The 23037-nt window shown below is 32.3% G+C and overlaps 2 protein-coding genes and 1 long non-coding RNA gene across 4 annotated transcripts; all 3 read right to left on the bottom strand.

Annotated features, from left to right (window-relative positions):
- Window positions 1-12090: 12090 nt before the first annotated feature.
- LOC121120416 (uncharacterized) lies at window positions 12091-13787 on the bottom strand. Its single transcript, XR_005865056.2, has 2 exons — window positions 12812-13787; window positions 12091-12755 (listed from the first exon to the last, which is right to left on the bottom strand). It is a non-coding gene; the product is annotated as an uncharacterized lncRNA (long non-coding RNA).
- A 3625-nt stretch (window positions 13788-17412) lies between these two features.
- LOC121120478 (uncharacterized) lies at window positions 17413-20955 on the bottom strand. Of its 2 annotated transcripts, none has more exons than XM_040715362.2 (7): window positions 20124-20955; window positions 19507-19804; window positions 19278-19442; window positions 18450-19208; window positions 18111-18384; window positions 17786-17947; window positions 17413-17720 (listed from the first exon to the last, which is right to left on the bottom strand). In XM_040715362.2, exons 1-7 carry the CDS (start codon window positions 20307-20309, stop codon window positions 17621-17623), a joined length of 1944 nt encoding a protein of 647 aa, XP_040571296.1. In that variant the 5' UTR covers window positions 20310-20955; the 3' UTR covers window positions 17413-17620. The 2 variants fall into 2 exon arrangements, with proteins under 2 accessions (XP_040571296.1, XP_040571297.1); XM_040715363.2 differs by having other exon boundaries at window positions 19862-20931.
- An 83-nt stretch (window positions 20956-21038) lies between these two features.
- Window positions 21039-22809, bottom strand: LOC121120480 (SET and MYND domain-containing protein DDB_G0273589-like). The gene is made up of 2 exons (XM_040715364.2): window positions 22136-22809; window positions 21039-21971 (listed from the first exon to the last, which is right to left on the bottom strand). Exons 1-2 carry the CDS (start codon window positions 22712-22714, stop codon window positions 21063-21065), a joined length of 1488 nt encoding a protein of 495 aa, XP_040571298.1. The 5' UTR covers window positions 22715-22809; the 3' UTR covers window positions 21039-21062.
- Between the last annotated feature and the right edge of the window lie 228 nt (window positions 22810-23037).

Below are 23037 nucleotides of genomic sequence, written 5' to 3' on the forward strand. Positions count from 1 at the left end.
TGGTCAATTTCAATTTGATATAGATACATAAAGAGAAAAAATTAAGTTATTCATAAATGTCAGACAATTTGCCTAATACCAACAAGGATCTAGGGCATTTTAATTTTTTTTAAACTCTCATTCACTTTTTCCCAAATGTAGTAATTGTTCAAACAAATAGTTTCAATAGTTTATGACTATTGTATCTTCTTAAACTAAAATATAAGTATTGTCTACCAAAAATCAGTTTCACCCTAGCCTAGCTCAAGAAATACTCAATACATGTAACGCACACTCTTTTTTCTCCTTCTGGCTAGTTTTTATATATACTGAATAGTTATGAATTGAAAGATATGATTGAATTAAATAATCGTATAATGAATGTTTTAAGGAATTAAAAGAACTTTTTTGTTTGATTTATTAATTATATATTATACTAACAATAATTATAAAGGTTAATTTAATTTATTAATTCAATTTCCCTTTTCATTTCATAACAATCCAAAAATAGAAAACTAGCTTTTGTTGCTCAAAAAAAGAAGGAAAAAAAGATTGCTTATTTCATGTATGGAGTTCCAAACTTCTTGAAAGGAGTCAAAAAGAAGGCAAAAAGTGGAGGAAATGGTTTGAAGCGAGATGAAACATTTCTCATTTCCCTGGTGGTCAATATCAAGGAAGATACAACAGCATCAATGCGCCGCTTGGCTGAGGAGTTCAACGTAGTCGAGATCCCCATTACGGGGGTAGTTCATGATGGCCTCAACCTTAAAAGCTTCGGCAGGACTCCAAGACATCTCCTCACCTACAGAATGAAGGTCTTAAGGGTCGAGAGATGCAAAAAATACCTTAATTACTTGATGAGTCATCCATCGACTGTGGAGATAATCTCATTCAAGAAGATCTTCACGGTCAACCAGGTTTTGAACCGCAGAAGCTATATATTTATAGCAACATCACCTGAGGAAGTCCAGGGCACCTTCAGGACAAAATATCCAGCCCAAACAATAGGCTTGCAGGTCGTGGCTTTTCATGGGAAGAAAATGGATCCCTTCTTCTTCAAGCTCAATGTGAAAATCGGGGCAGGGGCCTACTATAAGGTCCTAAGGTTTCAAATCTTGCTCTGGCTGAAGGATAACTATACTGATAACAACTATTTGTGGACTCAAGACGGTGCCCCAAGCCATACGGCCTTGAAGACAAATAACTTCTACAAAGAACACTTTGTTGACTTCTGGGACAAGACCTTCTGGCCCCCTTCCAGTCTTGATCTCAATCCCCTCGACTTCAGTGGGTAGAGAGTCTTAAAGAACAAGGTTAAAAAGACATTACAGAGAAATGTGTAGGAGCTCAAGAACACCATTAAGAAGTAATGGGTCAACATGTCCTCCGATTATATTGTGCCAACCTGCGCCAAGTTCCGACCTCTTGTGGAGGATGCGATATGGGCTGGAGGCGGCCATATTGAGTCATTCTTGCCAAGATTGATTGCTAAAAGTTTTTTTTATAACATTTTTAATTCAACTTTTCTGATAAAAAGTTATTAAGGTTTTGGTTTTGATTCTTGATAGCAGAAAATTTCCCTGTCGCACTCTATATATAAACCTTATTTAAATAATATATGAGAGTAGTAATGATGTATACGTTGATTTCATGTAATGATCAATGAGATGCAAATTTTCACTTTAATTTGATAAAATAGTTGGAGCTTATAAAGAGAAATATTATGTATTTTCAAATGTTTTGATCAACGTTCATTTTTCTCTCGTCTGCTGTCGCGACGTCAAAAAAATCCCCTTACTTTTGCTCAGTATCCCTCTTTGTATTTTATCTCTATGGTCTAAATATTAAAAATAAATTATGTTGACCTTTTTCAATATTTTTATCTATATAACTACATCGGTCCATAATAACCGCTGAATAGTCATTTATGCAAAGCATATAAGTACAAATAACATTTGCTTAACTGGATATTATAAACTTTCTAGGTAACTTTTGCAAATTAACGAGAGAGAAAAAATTGATGAATGCTGAAGTTTCATTTCATTTACACAAAAAATAAAAAAACCACAAAAAAGTTATTCTCCGGGGCCCTAAGTTTAAATTCAAATGTTTTTAAATGCATCAATACTTAGTTGCCCTGGAATTTATTTTTGTAATTTATATTGTTTTTGTTATATATTTATATTAATATCGGTGAACAGAATAAAAAAAGTAAAAAATAAATCCCATTAATAGCTGGAGCCTATTTTGAAAGCTTTATATTTACGTAGTCACCAATAGCAAGGAATTAATGTGATTTAAAATGTTTCTTAATGTTGAGACACCCAAGGAGAATTTTATAAAAACTCTAAAAATCATTTAATTTAAAGGTTATAACTTATTACTTTCCAAAATAGTTCGACAAGAGCCCTAATAGTCTGGGAGCCTACCACGGAAATTTCACCCCATAATGTAAAGAAGGTTTGATCCCCCCGCCCTGAAATTACTTATCTCACCTATAACATTCATATTTTTGTCAGCCTGATCCCCCTTGCTAGGTTTGGGCTCCTGGCCCCTCTGAAAATAGCATCTGTAAGGTGTATTTAACCATAAGGTACAAGGACAAAACTTGTACCAATGTATAGTACTATGTCAGGACATCATAAAAAACTAAGACTGATAAAAAAATTCGGTCGGAAACTTGAGGTCCCCCCACACACACACAAGGAACACCAAAAAATCGTCAAATTTACACTTTTTTCAGACCATAAAGTTATATGAACAAAACTTGCATCAATATATAGTACTATGTAAGTACGTCATACAATATCAAGACTGACAAAAAAATTCCCCTGGAAAAGTGAGGTCCGACCCCCAAAGCCGCCTGAAATACGTTGAATTTACAGTTTACTTCACCCCATAAAGTATATAAATAAAAATTGCATTAATGTATAGTACTATCTCATCAAAGCATTATAAAAAACCAAGACTGCAAAAAATATGGGTATTGTTTAAATAAAATTAAATAGAATTCTTGTTCTCTCTAAACACCTCGGAATTCAGTTATATATTTAATAACATGGTTTTCCACCACGACTATGCAGCAATACCTATTTGTCCTTCAGCCATGATACAAACCCCTACTCTTCAAAAGGTTGCTGATCCCTGGTCTAAACCATTCATCCCCTTATAGGATATGACAAACTTTCAGTTTATAGTGAAAGTATGAGCATGTTTGTATCAAAAAATGATAACCCATAATGTACTGTAATGTAATATTCAATTCATATTTCCATTAGTTATAACTGAAACATTTTAGTTCTATGTATGTCACTTTTGGGGAATTCAAAGGTAAATTATGAATAAATTATAAAGTAAGTTTTTGCCCTTCAAAATCTGTGGTGCATCCCTCCTATTTTTTTTCTATGTCATCTCAGCTTCACAAATATGAAAAAAAAATTAAACTTGCTTGAGCTTAAACTTAAACCATGACTTACACGTGGGGTGGACCGCTTTAATTTATACTCAAAAGTAAATAACAGAAAATGTCATTTAATTAGTTAGACTTTTAGTAAAGAGATGTTAAGTTGTTTTGTGTTTTTCACGATTGTGAATGATGGAAGTCCGCAGATATTATTTATATTCTTCTTCATTCCCAAATAATGTGTTATTTTTTTCGAAAATTTACAGCATTTCAAATCAAAAATTGTCCTTGAAGGACCTTCTTAGGTTATTTCTTGCTTAAATGAACAAAATATAAACTTTTTGTGATACCAAATTCTGAACTTTTGTCATTATTTTTAATTATTAATTAAATCGCTACATCGACCCATAATTATTCCTGAATATTCATTGATGCAAAACCATATAAGTACCTATAATATTTATTTAACTAGGTATTATTAAGGTTAATAGAAAAACAAGGTTGTTCCATAACGCGTGTACGACGGATGTTTGATTTCTACCACACTTTCATTATTGACGTCATAGTAGATGGGGGGTTGCATGTTTTCTCAAAATCTGTTTTTTCTTCAGTAAGATACATTAAATTGAAAATTCTATCAATAGTGACGTCATAGGCCATGATTTGTTGCGTATTTCGCCAAAATCTGATTATCAATACATCAGATTGAAAATTCTAGCAAGCTGCTGAAGTCTCCTTTTATTTATTAAAAAAATTGGTAAAAAACCCCACTAATAGCTAAGGCCCATTTTTAAAGTCTTTTATTTCATATTCAGTAATCAATGGCAATAGATTTAATCCCATTTAAAATGTTTCGTAATATTCAGAAACCCAAGAACATTTTATAAAAACATTTATTTTACTTTTTCGTACAGTTTGTCAGTATAAAGTAAATACTTATAATTACATATATAAGATATATATGTAATTATTAAAGGGATTTCCAGATGTACAGGGTGGCCCATCTAGCGGTTGCATTTTAAACTACCCCTTTTTTGACGTTTGACAGCTGTAGTAACATTGGCTCACGAAACTTTTTTCTTTTGATATTGCTAAAAAAAAAAGATACATCGATATTTTCAATAATTTTTTTTATTTGAATGCCTCAACATTCCAGTTAATGATGAAACACCATTTTATTCATATGGTCCCCGTGGCTAGCCTTACAGTAGCCCATTCTGTCGACCCAATTTTTCAATACATTTTCCATTGTGTGAGCTTCAATAGCTGCAATGGCGACTCCAATTTCGTGTTTCAAATCGTCAATCGTCTCTGGAGGGTTGTCATAACATTTATCCATGACGGTTCCCCACAAAAAATAGTCCAACGGAGTCAAATCGCAGCTACGAGGTGGCCAGTTGACGTTGCCATTTCGGCTTATGATGCGATTGTCGAAGACAGTGCGCAAAAGATCCACTGTAACGTTGGCTGTGTGGCACGTAGCGCCATCCTATTGGAACCAAATGTCGTCGATGTCTTCCTTTTCCATTTGGGGAAACAACAAATCTTCCAACATTGCCCTTAGCGCTCACCTTTGACCGTAACGGCAGCTCCTTGCTCGTTTTCGAAGAAAAACGGGCCAATGATGCCGCTGGTCCACATTCCGCACCAAACAGTCGCTCGTTGAGGATGCATTGGCTTTTCCAAAGTTGCGTGAGGATTTTCTGATCCCCAAATTCGGCAGTTTTGTTTATTGACATATCCGCCGAGGTGGAAATGCACCTCATCCGAAAAGATGATTTTTCGGTAAAAATGTTCATCTTCGATCTAGCGGTCTTCGGCCCATTGGGCGAACCGAAAAAGCATCGGATGGTCGTGTGGCTTCAGTTCCTGCACTAATTTGATTTTGTATGGCGTCAGGGCGAGGTCTTTCGTCAAAATTCGTTGCAGAGACGTGCAAGAAATGTCCCATTCCTGCTAACGGTGTCGAGTTGATGTTGATGGGTTTTCACTTAGATTTCGGCAGCAGCAGCAATGTTTTCGATTGAGCACACTGGACGAACACGGGAACGCGTTGTTTGATCCATAAACGAAACAGTTTTGCACTCATGTTTTACAAATTTTTCCACAAACTGCCTGGAAGGCGCTTTATTTCGACCGAATTTCGTGCGTAATTTTCTTGCAGTTTCGATAAAAAGACTCTCCATTTTGGAAGTAAGTCTTCAGTATTTCCCAATTTTCTTCGAGCGTAAACTTAACCATTTCGTAAGCCGGAGACCTTTTACAAAATATTAGACACAATGAGAATGTTACTACAGCTGTCAAACGTCAAAAAAGTGGTATTTTAAAATGCAACCTCTAGATGGGCCACCCGCATTTATCTTGCTATCTATATGTCCCGCAAAAATGATTTTTTTTTTTTCAAATGCAATGGAAATTTTTATTTGTAATTTTAGGGAATTTACTTAGAAATTGCACAAAGTCATATAAATATCAAGGGATTTCCAGATGTATCTTGCCATCTAATATTTTTTTTTTTTTAAAAAGTCAATAAAAATCATAATTTTTTTTAAAAGTTATTAACTTTTATTTAAAAAAGGTTATTAAATTAACCACATATTATTATTAGACAGGTTGTCCTGTCTTATCAAAAAAATAGTTAAAACTATTTCTAAATTACCCTTTGTAATATTTTTTGTATTTTGTAACCTTTCTTCAGAAAATAAAATAAAAAAATACCATTAATAAGACAAAAATCAGTAAAAAAATGACAACTGACAAAAAATACAGAATCAGTTTTATTGTTAAGGGAATAAGGTTGTGATAATGTAAGCGAAAAAAGAATTTGTATCAAAACATTCATAAATTTAATTATAAATATGACATATTTATCATGGGGATATTCACAAATCACAGCTTAGTATGAGTTAGTTTGAGTTAAGCAAATCAACATCCAGAACATTATTAAGGGGGATGATTATGCTAAGCAACAGCTGACATATAAGAGTCATTGATGCTTCGGGAATGCCACTATAAAAAATTTATAGGGAGAATATTGTGCTAATGAAATTCATTAAAGGAATTAGGGTTTTGTAAGGTTTTAATGGTGTTGTCTTTTATACTTTTATTATGAGAACCATAAAATTTGTGAAACTGTATGTATGTGTAATGTATATGAATTATGTAGGAAACAGATCTTTAGAGGATTTAATCCCTCGTAAATTAATTAATTTTTCACCTGTGTATGTATAATGATACCATAGTTTGTTAAATTATATCTAGTGGATTTAAAACGAATAAAACTTTATATTTGGTAAGATAAAGTATTAGTTGAAATTAGTTTTTGATAGTAGTGTGTATTTTAGAAGAATTTCATTTTTAATGGTACATAATCTCCCTTGAAGAATTATAATTAAACTTATGAATGTTTTGATACAAATTCTTTTTTCGCTTACATTATCTCAACCTTATTCCCTTAACAATGAAACTGATTCTTTATTTTTTGTCAGTTGTCGTTTTTTTTACTGATTTTTGTCTTATTAATGGTATATTTTAATTTTATTTTCTGAAGGAAGGTTACAAAATACAAAAATATTACAAAGGATAATTTAGAAGTAGTTTAAACTATTTTTTTGATAAGAAAACCTGTCTGTGGTTAATTTAATAACCTTTTTTAAATAAAAGTTAATAACTTTTTTCAAAAATTATGATTTTTATTGACTTTTAAAAAAAAAAAAATATTAGATGGCAAGATACATCTGGAAATCCCTTGATATTTATGTGATTTTGTGCAATTTCTAAGTAAATTCCCTAAAATTACAAATAAAAATTTCCATTCCTATCTTACACAAAGTTACCAAAAATAAGCATGCTTATCAAATTATTTAATTATGATATATTACATTTTTCTGTTCTTCATATTTGAATTACAAGATTTCGATCTCTATTTATGACTAATATGACTGAGATACAAGAGGAAAGTTCGAACCGATAATGTTTTCATTAAAAACATAAAAAGGCAGCGAATGCAATGCGGCAAAATTGTATCAAGGCGAAATTACCAGCCCCAAAAACGTAAGTGTAAAAATTACCGACGCCAAAAATATTCGCAGTAAAATTATCTAGAACCATATGAGACAACAATACCTTATATACTGTGCCAACTGTTATTATTTACTCATCTCTATTATTCAAATTTTGAGAGATTAAGGGTCATATTTTTTACAATGTGCCGATGAGTAATATTGTACAACATATAATTAGCTATCAATTGCTAAGAAAAAACATTGTCCTAGATGTACTATGAGCACACGGTACGGGAACAGGATTGAGATCGCAGCGCTCCTATTGTTCTTAAAAGCCATTGGGAGCAAACCGAGGCCTCGAGGAAGACGATTTATAATGTATCCATGCAGTTGAATGTCGAGGAGGATCTCAGACACTACTTGAAGTAGGCTTTCCAGAAAAAGCCGAATTCTTCCATTGCTGGCATTCCCAGGAAGATGAACAAGTCCCCATTAGTGGTGTCGAGGGCTCTAAACAAGGCAGAAGGAAAGTATCGGTGGTGTATTCCGCGGCTTTTGTTGACAGAACAGTAGAGAAAAGTATTTTGTAATGAGGAGACCTTTATTGTTTACCTTGTCTTCAACAGGCAGAATGATAGAGCAGTAACATTTGAGGATGTAGCTGAGGAGCACCGATATGTTTCAACTACCAAACACCCTGCTTTATTGATGATGTTAGGCCTGGTTGCATTCAATAGGAGAGCCATGAATCCCGTTTGGTTCCTTTTAGGATACAGGCTGAAAGCTGATGAGTACATCAAATTCTAGTCACCAAAGTACTTCCATGGATCAAATCCATCGTTGCCAATTCTCCCTTGGTGTTCCAACAAAATGGGGCACCTGCAAACACCGTAAAGAAACCCCAAGACTGGCTCTAGGCCATAATCCTCTTGAGGACATTTATGTATTAAGTGAAATACGTGTCCGCGAAATTACTTTTATTATACCGCAGATGACGTCGTTTTATCATTTTTCCACATGAATTTTGTAACTTTTCGTAGTATAATCTTTTAATTCAATTTAAAGGGTGAATTTAAGGAGGCAGCTTATACAGTTATAGAGTATTTTTCAACAGCTCTAGTCTACCAAAAAAAGTGTTGTGTAGAAAAAATATTATATATCATAGCTTTGGTCATTGGTCAGGGCCAGGTCTGTATAATTTTATATTAATAAAAAGTCCCCTCCCTCTCCAGGAATTATATCTACATGAGGCTATCATGAAGCATAATTAATTATTACACATAATGGAGATGGAATTAAAAGGTTTCGTACTAAATTTTCAGATAATAACATTAATCAATGAATATTTTAACTTAGATATTATAACTGAATAAATACATAATGTACACTGAATAATCGTTTTCTTTTATAAATTTATTTGTGATATTTATCAATATCCTTAATGAAGGAGAGAGTAGAATCATTAATCTTTATTAAGTGGATGAGATCTGAGTATAATGTAATAACTATAAACTATAGGCATGCATATATATATATATATGTACAATGTAAACACTAACTAATGGGTATCTGTCCAATGGAGATTAGCCTCAAAAATAATGAGAACAGTATTATTAGACAGCTTTCATCGATTTGTTTTTTTATATTATTCATAAGTATATGTATATTATGAGATAAACTTTATTCATTTTCATAAAGAAGATAAGGAAATTGGCATTTTTCAAAAACAAAGGGGAAACAAACAAATAGATTACACTATACATAATATACACTAAGTATACATATATGAAAAACTATGTATGTTTTTATAATAAACTATATATCAAGGTGAAGTCTTTTCTATACATACATATAAGTAAAAAGTATTCATTTATTCCAAGTGTTTCTTGAGACACTTGAACTCCGTATGTATATGTCGGCTTGTGTCAAATATTAATTAGGACTGAAGACTACAGTCCTATCTAGTTCAGTCTCGGTCCGGTCCTGTTCAGTCCTGGATATCATTCCTAAAAACTTATAAAGTTTAGAACTTGAATACGACACTCAACTTTATTTCTTCTTCTTCTAATACGTTCTTGTACTGTCAAGTATTCAAAAGGACTGACAGTCTTAAGGAGCGATCCCAAGGACTGATAGGAGCGGTCCCAGGGACTGATAGGATCAGTCCCAAGGCTGGACTGAACAAAATAAAGAATGACTTACACAACACTATTTATATGATTACGTATTAAAAAAGTATAGAGTACCATGAGTATTTATTTAAAAAATCATAATCAAGGCTAGTCAACTGTACAGGTTTAGAGGGGAATTGGGGTCCTAGGCCCTGCATTTAAACATAAAAATAGGAACCAATCTTAATTTTTGAATCTTTACTACGGTGTTATCCCACTAATAAATTGCTTTATTTGATAAGTTGTCATTTGTTTTACTTATTAGTGCTCTTGCTAACCTAATATCTAATATTAAATGATGTACGACACTTGGTAATAACTGGGTAATTGCCAAGGTACTGAATTATAAAGGTATGTCGTCACGACTTTTATAATTTGACAAAAGTAAGCAGCCTATTTTAATGACGTCACATATGTGTGGAAAATGCTATAAATAGCAACTATACGACCAAACATTCAACCTTTTAACAACCATACAAACGTAATTATTAATTTAACCAAGGAATCCATGATTTAACTTAATGACGTAAATATTAGTGATACATACAATTATTAATTAATATATTTAATAAAATACGAGATAATAATTATATGCATCTAAGTAAGTATTTTGAATCTTTCCATTACAAATATGCGTTTGATATTACTTGAGAAGATTTTTGGATGATTCAATTTGATTTTGTGATGTTAAAACACATATATTAATAATTAGATATAATTAACCAATTTATTTTGGATCTGCATGACTCTATTTCACTGTATTTAAGGAGTTATCCGAAAATCCTTATCAAACATTTATTATAACATCATGTGTATACTCGTTCAATATGATCAACCCCTAAAAACATCGTATAAATAACCTACTAAAACTCAATGTTTTACCAACTTTTTGTTATGGGCTGAAGGAAATTAGATTAGGCATTATTACAAATATTCATTGTATCTTATATATCATGCCTATGGTTAAACAATCAGGCTAAGTATCTATTTTAATTGAAATTTTTATTTATTTTGGTATTAAAATTTTGATGGTTTATAAAACTCATAATTACTTTCCGATTCGAACTTGAAAGTTGCATAGTCTAACAACCTCCCCAAACAAACCATAATCATGTTGATAACGGATATATTACGAATATTACTTATTAGCACTTTGTACATATTTATTACTTTGGCCTTCTATCATTTACTAACTGTACTTTTCAATAATAAAAATAGAAAAGGATGGAGGGGGGAGGGGGGAGGGGATAGTTGGTTGGGGTGAAAGGAAGAGGCGAGTAGATGGCCTGTTCCCCACAGTAGCATGTAGTTCAAATTTTTTATCGTCGTAGTACTTTATATAGATTAAATAATAAACAAACACGACAATGATTCAATCGAATGGGCGAAGTGCTAATAAGTAATACCCGGATATATCTGTTATCAACATGATCTCGAAATGATAGATTATTTATACTTGAAAAGGCCCATGGATGGACGAACAAGCATAACATCAGATCAGTGTGATTGCAGATTTTTACTTTGTTATGATCCAGGATGTTTTGGAAGAAGAGGATCTTGGCTGTGGTGAAACAAACCAATGAGAATATTAGGAGAGGCACTCAAAGGTCGGGTCTAAGGAGAGCATGAGGAAATGAGAGACGTAAGGGAAGAAAACTGTAAAGCTCACTATAGTTGGAGCAATCTGGAATCTGAGTAAAAAGATGAGAACGACGTTCATTGTCTCTTCGTGAACCTTCTGTGTTACGCAAAGAATACGGAACATAATAAGATTTTGAAACGGAAAATATATGAAAAAATGGAGAACTAAAAAGGCTTATCTTAGGAAAAAATCTATTTATATTATGGAACTATACCATTTTTAGGATTAAAAACAAAAGTGAGAATTAAACAAAAAACTAGTATAAAGTCAATGACTGAGGTGAGACTTAAACGGAAAAGTGATGAAATAGAATTAAAGGCGCAAAAGTTTTAACAGAAAAAAAATATTTCAAATTTGTTGGTGTTCAAACAAAAATTAAATATCAATTCTGTGCCTATAAAAGTAAGAGTAGATTGAATGGAAGATGAAGTTCAATTTCTGTACATAACAAAATCAGATTCATGTAATTTGCACAACACATAATATTAATGATATGATAACTCTTTTTGGGAAGATAATTTATTAATATTTTGATTTAATAACTATACTTTTATTTAATTAATGATTGATAACTAGTTTTAATTCATTTTAGGTTGTCCAGTGTATTTAGTGTAATAATTCAAGAGACTTTAAATATAAAATGTGGAATACTGCAAATAAGATTTTAATCAATGAAATAAGTCGTTGGTGGTTGCAGTGCGAATAAATACATGTAGCGAAGTTTTAAATTTAATTGTTTTTTCTTATATCGAACTAGATGCAATTATTAGAATAAACAGCTTCAGTCAAACCTTTTCCGATCTAGCTCAATTACTTTAATATGAAAAAAATATCATTTGTTTCCGAACAATACATTATAGGATTTTTAAATAAAAATAATTACTATAGAACTGAACAAGAAATAGTTTATTTGTTACTTTATGAGTGAATTACTCTACATCGAGTGATAATTGTAATCATGAATTATTCCAATTAAAGATTCATACCATTCATATCTAAATATAATGTAATACATAAATATCCAAAAGTACAAGTTGAACTTGCTGTCACAAATAATTATCAGAATAAATTTGAAATGAAATAAATATCAACCCAACTTCTCTATGTGCCGTGTCTTCAGTTTGAGTTGTGGCGATAATAACGATTGGTTGCATTAAAATAGGTAAAATATGGATTAATTCATGCTTAACATGATGAATAATCTACACATAGGTTCTGTACCTATAATATAAGTTTAAAATTCCTGAGATTAAAGGTACATATTCAAGCAGATATATTCTATATTATCTATATACTATTTAGAACAGACTATGTAAATAGTAGGGTTATAGTTAAATTAATATAATATTAACGTTTTTACAACGAAAATATACTTCGTTTAATTGGATTTTATCCTGTCGTTCCGATCGTTTATTAGAGGTATCTAGATTTCACAGTAGTTGGATGAAGCACAGTCACAGTAAGTATCTTAATAACTATATGAAATTCGATGAAGCAATTAAATTGACCAGTTACAACGTCCATTATTCTAGATGAAGATTTCAGAAACACTAAATCTGAAATGTAATAATGATCTTAATACAATACTTCAAAATAAGGAGCCCACAAATACCATAATCTGATAACCTTCAGCATTGTATATTTCGTTTTCGCTTTAATTCTATAATATTTGAAAACGTTGAAATGGCGAATTTATATCATTAGGAGATTATCAATCAAGACATTTTCGCTCATAGAATATATTGATATGAGGCTTATGCCGGGTCAATGATGGGATCAACAATAAAGGAAATGACAAAAGGAGTTTCTATATGAAAATTGCGTTTTAAAAAATGTTTTGGAGTCACGGCCAAAGGATGAGAGTAAGGTTTGGACTGAATGGGATAAGGAAAATTACTCAGAAGGATTCATTGACAAGCTTATTCCATTTGTGGTTAGGAAAACCATCCTGTCAGCCCAGCGGGAAATCGCTATAACTTTATTAGGGTATATATGAATAGTCATAGAATATTATATATTTCCATACGCTTATGCTGATAACTCATCCTCGAAAACCTCAACGTGTTTGATCATTCATAAAGATATCGTAGATATGATCCTAAATGTTGAAGTTATAGTATGTAAATTAAGAAAACTTGTGTACTAATGATCCAGAAATGTATCCAGCTATATACATTATAATTAATATATCTCTTCTTGATTAATTTTAAGGTCAGAAAGGCCCATCCAAATTAATGAGGGATCAGATTGGTGATTTCCATATTCCTCTCATTAAATTCCTTCCCTAAGGAGGAGGATATCCTCCACCACTATAAGAAAATACACTTGCTGTCTCGGTGTAAAATTTGACATCTTGAATCCTATATGACGACAATGAAGTAAATATTTATCCTTTTTGTGGTTAGAGGAAGAAATAAGGACTCCCGAAGACTTGCTGCTGTTCAGTAACTGATTACTTTATTGTTTAAGAGTCAACCACATGTAATTAATTTCATTATTAAAAGTCCTAAGTATCACAACAGTAATAACTAATAAATAATAATTAATAAACAATATCATATGAATAACTAACAAAAAAGGTGAGCTTCAGAGGTTGCGTAGATAGTGATAATCCATATAGTATAGTAATTCATGTATGAAGTGTGTCGATAGGAGGTTTTTTTTCTTTTGTTTACAATTGTACTGGCTATCTTGATGGCGTCATAGCGGTGTCAATTGAGGAGGAAATTCAATATTAATTAAATGACTAATTGTATTAATACAACTTAAAATATTATTATATTTTCTTATCGGACAATTCTATTATTGTAAATTTTTAACCGACAATTACGGTACAAAAATTAATTTAAAAAAAACAACATACATTTTCAAATAAATATAACCATCAGTATAGTGAAGAAATCATTAATATATTAACAATAAGTGGATATTATGTATTAAATATGAAATACTCATTTGAAAAACATAAACTAACAATAAGATCTTAATTTGTCATTTATATTGAATATAATAAATATAGAGTTCAATATAATTATCTTGCTAACATAACCGAATATGATGACTTGAATAAGACAATTTTGCCTTGTGATTCCTGAGTCAATCTCTTTGGAAATTGCAACGACATTCAAATATTTGTTAAAAATTTACAGAAATTTAGAAGTCACTTATATTTTTTAACACATAACCATTAACAGTTCGCAATAACTTTTCATATGCAATAGAAGAATAGAATAAACTATCGAGAAAAGAGAGACACATTCTCTTTATAGTCTAGAATAGACTTCCACTTGTTTCCCAATCACAAAAGGACTCACAAGTAATAAACAAATCACTTATCAGGAGTGAGGATTAAAGTGTACAGGTTATATAATTATCCATATCGATCATATATTTCTGCTTTATATGCATCAAGGACACTAATTAATGAAATAGTTTTCTTAGACTATGAGACGAAGCAGAGTTGACTTTAGTAGAAAAGGACTCAAGAACTTCAATTAAGGAGCAGTGAATGGAGGATGTGAACTCTTCCTGTTCCTCACTAGATCTTTCAGTCGATTATTCAACCGTTTTATAGAATTCCACAGTTCTTATATGTAGAAGTATACGATGATCTAGTAAAAGATCTGTAGGAATTTATGTATTCTTGAGCATAGAGGCAATGATTCATGAGACCAGAAGTCAATATCATAGACCTTGATGTGAAGCGTATTAGCACAATGCATGATTCTTCTATTAAAAGAGATGGTATCCACCGAGTGAGGCACAAAGTCTAAGAAGTGAGATCCCTTTAACATGAAGTTGAAGACAGGATCAGAAGACGTATTGCCTATTGGATATCCAAATGGAAAAAATATGAATTCTTAGGAAAGGAAAGGATGAGTGGATGCAGATTAATATATTCAAATTATACGTTCTAAAGATCCATCCAAATCACTATGAATTATATATATTTTCATGCAGTTCACAACTTTTTTATTCCCCTTCAGGTTCTAGTGTTTATCTATAATTATTAATTATCAGTAGTGAGTAACACTGAACCTGGCTCCGTTGTGACGTCATCAAAAAGTTGTCAGCTAACGTCAGCTAGACAAGCGTTGCAAGTATCTTAACCACACACCCAAGGTGACTATATATATATATTCCACACATCATTAGTAGTGTTGGGGTTGGGTCGGTCTGGAAATCCTGTTCCTGTCAGATACTTTATATCTCTATGATTAGAACTCTTAGATATTGTATTTTATATGATATTTATATAAACGGAGCATTCCAATTACTATTTTTCCACTAAACCTTACATACTTTGGATTCACCTGGGATCTAATCCTAGGATTCACATTAAAATAAAGGTAACGTTTACACATTATCTACTTATGGTCTGAAGAATTTCAGCTATAACTTATGTTCCCTATATTTTTATTTGAAAGGTAAAAGAAGCAACTAGAGATATAGTAGTACAGATGTAAGAGTGTTGATATTCGAAAATTCATCTACACCACTTGATAGGGCATCCATATCAGATGATATATTAATAACATATAATTGACGAATGCAAAAATTTAAAGATATAAACTAATGACTAAATAATAATTTAGTTTTATCAAAAAGTTGTCAATTTTTTAAATATAGCACACTCTAATGGAAAGACATAAATCTCTTCATTTCGGAATTATTAATTCAATTCTAAAAATTACTCTTGAGTTTATCTTGAATATGCAGTTAATATCAACAAATTTTTGATATTTTTTTTTAACTAAAGTTGTCAACTCCATACCCAAATCAATTAATGGTGGGAATACAATAATATAAAAAAATCAGTTATAAAAACGTCATTACAAATTATAAGATTTAAAAATAACTGTTTTGATAATAATAACATGTAATTTGATACGATATTCACTTTAAAATTAAAAATATGACATAAAACACTACAAAAAAAATTGTATCCAATATAGAGAGAAAAGGAACTTAAAAAAAAGCTAGAGTGAATAATCTTATATTTAGATAATTAATTAATCTAATTCATCCATTTGGCCGCAGAAATATCAACTCTATGTAAAAGATTTACATCATAAGACATAAAATTGAATACTGCTCCTTCTTTAAAAATGCATCCAAAAAAGTTGTATTTTCTTGTAATAATCAGGACCATAATATATTCAATATGGTTTCTCTTCTTAGTAGTGGACAAGGATTTTCACAGAGCAAATGTGCTGTAAAGTATATTACGTATTTTTGATGGGAGGAATTGTTACAATTACCTGTAAGTTATAACCTATAGCTTATAAGTTATAGCATATGTATCATAAGATATTTAAGTACAATGGCTCTATATACAATATGTACAACTAATTATATTATTGGTACAACACATGACGTTTTGAGTTTATTTCCTCTAGCTTTCTCTTTTGTTCATAATAAGAGTTTCGAAAGCAACTAAAAATTTAATCCTCAACATATTTTGACACCTTTTGAAAAACTTTAGTCTATATTTGTACTCTATTTCTTCTTAACACCAAGATTTTAAAAACTTATAAACTTATTAATATATTATACAAAACAAGAGACAAATCATTAAAATTTATAAGCAAATAATTATCTTCAGAAAAAACAAAATGCAATCAAATCTGACGTGTGTACTATCTTAAATACCTCTATAAGCCAGGCATGATGCAAGATTGCCAAGGATAGTCTCATAAGGATAACAGGAATAAGGCACAAGTTATGAAATTAAGGATAATAAGTATGAATTGTTATTTTAGTAGTTCATTTATGTATTATACGTGGCAAGATTGATTATTCTGAGATTATCTTTCTGGAACAAGAAACGCTTGACTTTACGACTCTATTCAGTATTTATGTACATATATAAATAATCTAGCAGATAATAATATCTGCTTGATTTGTCACTAAAATGTGCCACAAGATCGACGTTAATAACATTCAGTACATAGGTGATCCGAGAACACAATAGAATGTCGTCAGTAATAAGGTTTTATTCCAAATCAATAATTAATTCACTAAGACTAAGAGAGAAAGGTTCTAATGACATTTAATATTCTAGAATCAAAAGTTTCTAGTTACTTCTGGAGTATGTTCGATTTTCGTTCCTTCATTGAAGATTCATATTATGGAGTGCATTGATTTTTAAATTATTCGAAGCAATGACAACTATTTTTTTATTTGTTTTAAAGACAAAAAAAGGTGCAATTCTTTAACATAAATGAATTTATTCAATTGAAAAAAGTGTACGACGTAAAATATTGAAAATAATAAATTAACAATATTATAATTTTGCTGCTTACATCTGTTCGTCTTAAATATTACATAAATAATAATAAATAAAAATCTGATAATTTATTTAACTTTAATAATAGAAAATTAACTAAAGAATAAGTTGCTATAATTATAACATATTTCACTATGAAGTAATCGTTTCCTCAGCCATAAGCTCTCCGTCATCTAGTTCATATTCTATATTTTCCATATTTACAACAGAATATTCACACTCATTCATAATGCTAGAAAATAAAGATAATGCATTAATTAAAAGGGGGTTTCTTCAGAAATATATCTAAATAATTACTGATAATTCAATTTATCCTCTCTAGCAAATGATGCATTGCAGTCCTTGCATTTGTGTATTCTTTCACCCGTATGAAGAAGTTTGTGTCGATTGACGTGCTGAGGCCTCGTGAAACGTTTTCCACAAATGTCACAAGGGTATCGATAATGATTTTGCGGAGCACTTGAAATACAAATTGAGTAAAAATGTTCAAAATATCACTTATATATTACGTATATTAAATGATTTAATAGTTTATGCATGCATAGTTTATTTAATAGCATATGTGATATGCAAATGGATTTATTCATTAATGAAAGTAAAAATATATTAATCAAATACTTACTCATATCTATGGACCCTCATATGTGCACTAAGCTTGTTGCTCTTGGAAAACACTTTTTTACAAATTCTGCATTCAAAAAAGCCTCCTTCAGATCCATTGAGTTTTTCAGGTGAAATTTCGTGGAATGTTTCTTTGTGTTTACGAACCCAAATTTCCTTACTAAATGCTTGAGTACATCCAGGTTCATCGCAATGATATGTAAGTTCTGAAGACAAAGAATTCGTAGGTTCTTCTTTAATTGTAACATGAGTGGACATATGTTGTGAGAGCTGACCTATAAGTATATACATATATCAAATAAGTAATAGTTGTTTTTAAAAAAAATTCCATAAATCTTACTTTCAGTGTCAAAAAGTTGATGGCAAATTTCGCATTCCTTGTAGTTAGCAGTAATTGACGGGGGCGAGAGTGGAACACTTGGAATGAGATTAGCAGGCAAAGGCGTATGTTTCCTTGCATGATTAGCATTAGGTCCTCGATGATTAGCTGCAACATGCTGTCTTAATTTTTCTCGACTCTGAAAGAACGTGGGTTGGGGACAATGATTGCACCTCCATCTAGTCATGACAGAGCAAGGAGGAGGATCCAAAACTTGCCCTGAAGAATTCAAAAAGTGAGGACGAGGATTCAAAAAGTGCGAACGAGAATTCAAAATAGACTTGGGCGGAGCTGGAGATGGGGAAACGCCAGAAATAGATGATTGAGGTACTGGAATCTTGGGCAAATCAGGTAGTTTCACTTTTTTAAAACTGCTGATCGCAGAAGTAGCTGCAGCAGCCGCGGCAGCACGAAAATGACTTGACATATGTTGTTTAAAGTTTCCAGGATGCTTAAAGACTCGTCCACATTGTTCACACTCATACATTTTAATATTTGCGTCTAGATTTCGGTCACCATGATCTACACGATCAGCAAATGCAGAATGAAGAACGTTATTGAGATGACTATTACTATTAGACCCCTGCATTGAATTCCGATTTTTGTTCTTTCCAAGACCATTGGCCTCTCGTTCATGCTTTAATAAATGTTGCTTAAAGTTTCCGGGGTGCGAATAAGTACTTTTACAAATCTCACAACTATATTGGGATGTGATAGGATCTATAAATAAAATTGTAGACATTAAGAAACAATTATTTCATATTTTCAAGTTTCTTAAAAAATCCTCACCAAAACAAGAGGTGATCATTTCATTGATTCGAGCCATTCGTTCCTCCACTACATGTTGAAATAGTTCCTCATTATCATGCCGTTTCATGTGCTGACCAAAGTTTCCAAAATTTGTGTAAGTTGAATTACAGATGGGACAAATATATTCTCGTTCTCCTGGAGATTCTATTATTATAAAGGGAAACAGGGATAATTATTTTAGCTTTCAAGTGATAGGAAACTAACTTACCTAACTTTTTTATTTTGGCATCTGAACTGTTTTCCAATTCCTGAGAATCCCTTTTGGTGGATGGAAGTGGTCTCAATTCAGGTAGTTTTAAATCCAGAAGCTCAATTATATCTTTTGAAACGGGAATTTTAATGTACAAAGAGTGTGCAAACAAAATAAGGTCACTAATTTCATCCATGGTGGCTTCAACAGATCCATTGTAAACAACTTCTAGAAGCCTTTGTACTTGAATAAAATCAATATCCGGCAATTCTATACTATTTATATCTCCAACATTTGCATCTTGATTTAATAAAAGCTACAATAGAGACGAATAATGAATATAATTATAGGCTTACACTTATACACTTGTTACTTTTAAAATAAATCCTTTTAATCACTGCATATCTTATCTATATTTTGCCTCAATTATTCATCAATTATGATGAGCAATATATTAAAGTATATATTATTCCAAATGATAATGAATATGTTGGATGTAGAATACATATGCAAGGAACTGAATGAATTATTTCTTACTAGTGAAAAGGACAGTACAAAATACTAATGCCACGTCCACAAGGGCGAAGAGTCAAGGAATACAACACTTTAAATAAGGAAAATGGAAAAATAAATACCATTTTAAAGTAAGGACTGATGGCACTGAGAACTAATCGATGTGCATGAAGCGTTTGTCCCTCCTTGCAACGAATGATGAGGTCCGTGTAGAGGCCAGATTCGAGACATTCTCCAACTTCTTGAGCGATATGTTCAAACAAGTCCTTGGAGTGAACCCTTAGAAACATAGGATCCACATCCGACATTTTATTCTCTTATTCTCTTGTTTCACAAATAAGATTTAACGATTTCTATTTTAGAATTCTTCTTGTTGGTGCAAATCTGAGTTAAAATATTTATGTGCTATAGTATGTGTAGAACCGACCGAAAAAGCGTTAGCACTACTACAAAAAACTCCCCTCGACGATCCAACGCAAAATGGAGGAGCTGCGCAAAAGCGGGCCCCCGGGTTTCCCCCCTAGCACCGGCCGAATGGGCTCGCTAGTGAGAGCGAACAGCCCCTCCTTTCCCTTCAGAAAATAGTGGATTTGCCTGGCGCGGCAGGACGGACCCTAGGGGCGAATCTTTCCTCCTCATTCGCTTGCTTACTTGCTTGCCTTCTCTTCCCTTTTTATTTTTATTATTTTTGTCTACTACTTCTCTCCTCCTCGAGTTGTGTATAGACTGTAGTCACTCATCGCCTCCTAGCAGTCCTAGCAGTCTGCACAGTCCTAGCTTCCCATCATTTATTATTTTACTCCTCTACAGACCACTGAATTCTTTTCACAATATATATGTATGTATACACTCTACAGCACTCTACGCATTTTCACTTCTCCTCCTCTCCTCTTCCCCTACACATCTAAGCCTCAGTCAAACCCTCGGCCTAATGAGTCCAACTCTCAATTCCTCAAGTCTTTTAAGTTTTCTTAAAAGAACTTCATACAATAACCAAATAATTATTAGCATAAATAGTATGAGTAGAAAGACGCGTGTTTGGATCGTTGTTTACTTTAAATTTATTGACCATACAAAAACCAAGAACATAAATGAATTATATTTTTGAGTTTAGACTTAGAGCAAACATCTCCGTACTCTCCTTTTGCTATTTTTTCCAATACAACCTCTGGTTGATCCTGCAGTTCATTTATTTTAAAGTGGGGGTCGTTCTCCTCTCCAGGTGAAATTTTGTTCTTACAAGCAATACATCTGCAAATGAAATTGTAGTTTTTTAACTTATTCAAACGCTCTTCATATCTCTGATTCCACACTAAAGGTCCATAGGAAATTGTTATTTCTTCCCCCTCCAATACTGGGCTTGTTACTATAACACGAATTCTTTTAGCAGAATCAAAGATGAAACAAGCGTTTGGATCACAAGAATGATTGTAAAATGAGGAATAGTCATATAAAGCACTTCCTAAGATCCGTTTCCTGTCATAAAATTCCTCCAATGTGAATGAATTTCCATCCAAGATAGCTTCGTAATGCTGCATTGTTCTATACACATTTTCAAAGTCAGAAGGTAAAGCATCCTCAAAGTAGTTCGTAGCTTTTTTGAGAAGATAAAAAAAACCATCCATAAAGGATAGTTTTTTAGTCCCACTATCATTGGTAAAAATACGGATTTTATGCCATAGTCGATCATAAGACTCATCCATGAGTTCAGGTTCTGGCCTAAAATAAGTATAGTCAATTTTGTCATTAGAATATTTAGAACGAAAGAAACGATATTTTTTCTGAGTAATTAGTCTGAGAATGAGAATTTTCCCTAATGGCATGGACGTTTTGGGACAAAGTTTGGCAATGATTCCATCTAGACCCATTTGACACTCATAGTAGTGATGTGATTTCTTCTTTCTCAAGCATTCCAAGGAACAAAATACTGAATGATTACATGAAGGACAAGGTAATGGATTAAAGGTCGTCTGAAATAAAAATATATATTGGATGATGTCTTAATTAAGGATGATAAGCTCTATCAATCTAATGTGATGATAATTAAATATGTACACAATCAAGATCCATAACTACGTGCAGGAGCTGCTCTACAAAAGTATATGTGAGATATGTATGATTTATGTTCCTCTACCCGAAAGCAATGAACGCAGTGTGAATAAGCAGAGTGTTTAGAATGAATGAATGCAACTAGAGGTCTTTCAGATGAAACAATTGTTCCAATTCCCAAATCCCGTTTAGCAAAAATGGATCGTCCTTTATCAGGAGTATAGCGGATCTCTAGTTTATTATTAAAGTCTAAATCAGAAGAGATCGAAGGAGCTCCTATTGAATGATAATGGAAGGAAATGTATTTAACAAGTAAGACAAGAGCCCTCCATCGCTCTGCTGCTCCTAGATAACCAGATCCAAGTGCCATCCTCACATCCCTTACAATATCCAAAGAGATTTGCAGACCATTGTATTTTGATTCGTTGAGCGCCTCACATCGGAGCAATAAAAATTTAGCCAAATTCTCATCTGGGAGCCCTTGATCTACGTTTAGATTCAAATAAGGAAGAATTTCCGTAAGGGACCCTAATGAAGGGGTGCCTAGTTCTAGTGGCATCGCTGAGAGCTTGAGTCTGGAATTTATCACATCTTGATGACACTTGAGAAGAAACTCTTCAAAGCACATTTGATTCAAGTTCCGAAATTGAGGAGATTGTGTCATTTGTACTAAATGTTGCCTTCGGTCTTGTATGATGGGATGTGTTAATAAAGATATATTTATAATTTACATATATGGTTTCAGAGAATCCTCATAAGAATTCGAAAAGCTGCTAGAAAGAGCATGCGAGGTAGTACCACAATGTGTACAGGTTGTCATTGTCTAGTAATAGTACAGTCAGATACAAATGTTCATAATATGTGTATCAGACCATGTTCTAAGCAAACAAAGAAGCTATGAAGATGCTGAAAATAAGGCTTGGAGGGGGGGGATATTCCCTTTTGTAGTCATACATAATAGTATAGCCAAAATTAATAAATAATTTG

The sequence above is a fragment of the Lepeophtheirus salmonis genome, chromosome 6 (genome assembly GCF_016086655.4).
Source record: "Lepeophtheirus salmonis chromosome 6, UVic_Lsal_1.4, whole genome shotgun sequence".
In the NCBI taxonomy this organism is placed as follows: Eukaryota; Metazoa; Arthropoda; class Copepoda; order Siphonostomatoida; family Caligidae; genus Lepeophtheirus; species Lepeophtheirus salmonis.

What these genes read in the sequence shown, in the direction of transcription:
- LOC121120480 (XM_040715364.2), bottom strand. Translation starts at nt 22,714, where the DNA reads ATGACACAATCTCCTCAATTTCGGAACTTGAATCAAATGTGCTTTGAA. An exon ending in ACTGCGTTCATTGCTTTCGG is followed by an intron (nt 21,972 to 22,135) that starts GTAGAGGAACAT and finishes TTTTTATTTCAG; the next exon opens with ACGACCTTTAATCCATTACC.
- LOC121120478 (XM_040715362.2), bottom strand. Translation starts at nt 20,309, where the DNA reads ATGTCGGATGTGGATCCTATGTTTCTAAGGGTTCACTCCAAGGACTTG. An exon ending in TCAGTCCTTACTTTAAAATG is followed by an intron (nt 19,805 to 20,123) that starts GTATTTATTTTT and finishes TCTCTATTGTAG; the next exon opens with CTTTTATTAAATCAAGATGC. An exon ending in GAGGATAAATTGAATTATCA is followed by an intron (nt 17,721 to 17,785) that starts GTAATTATTTAG and finishes TTTATTTTCTAG; the next exon opens with CATTATGAATGAGTGTGAAT.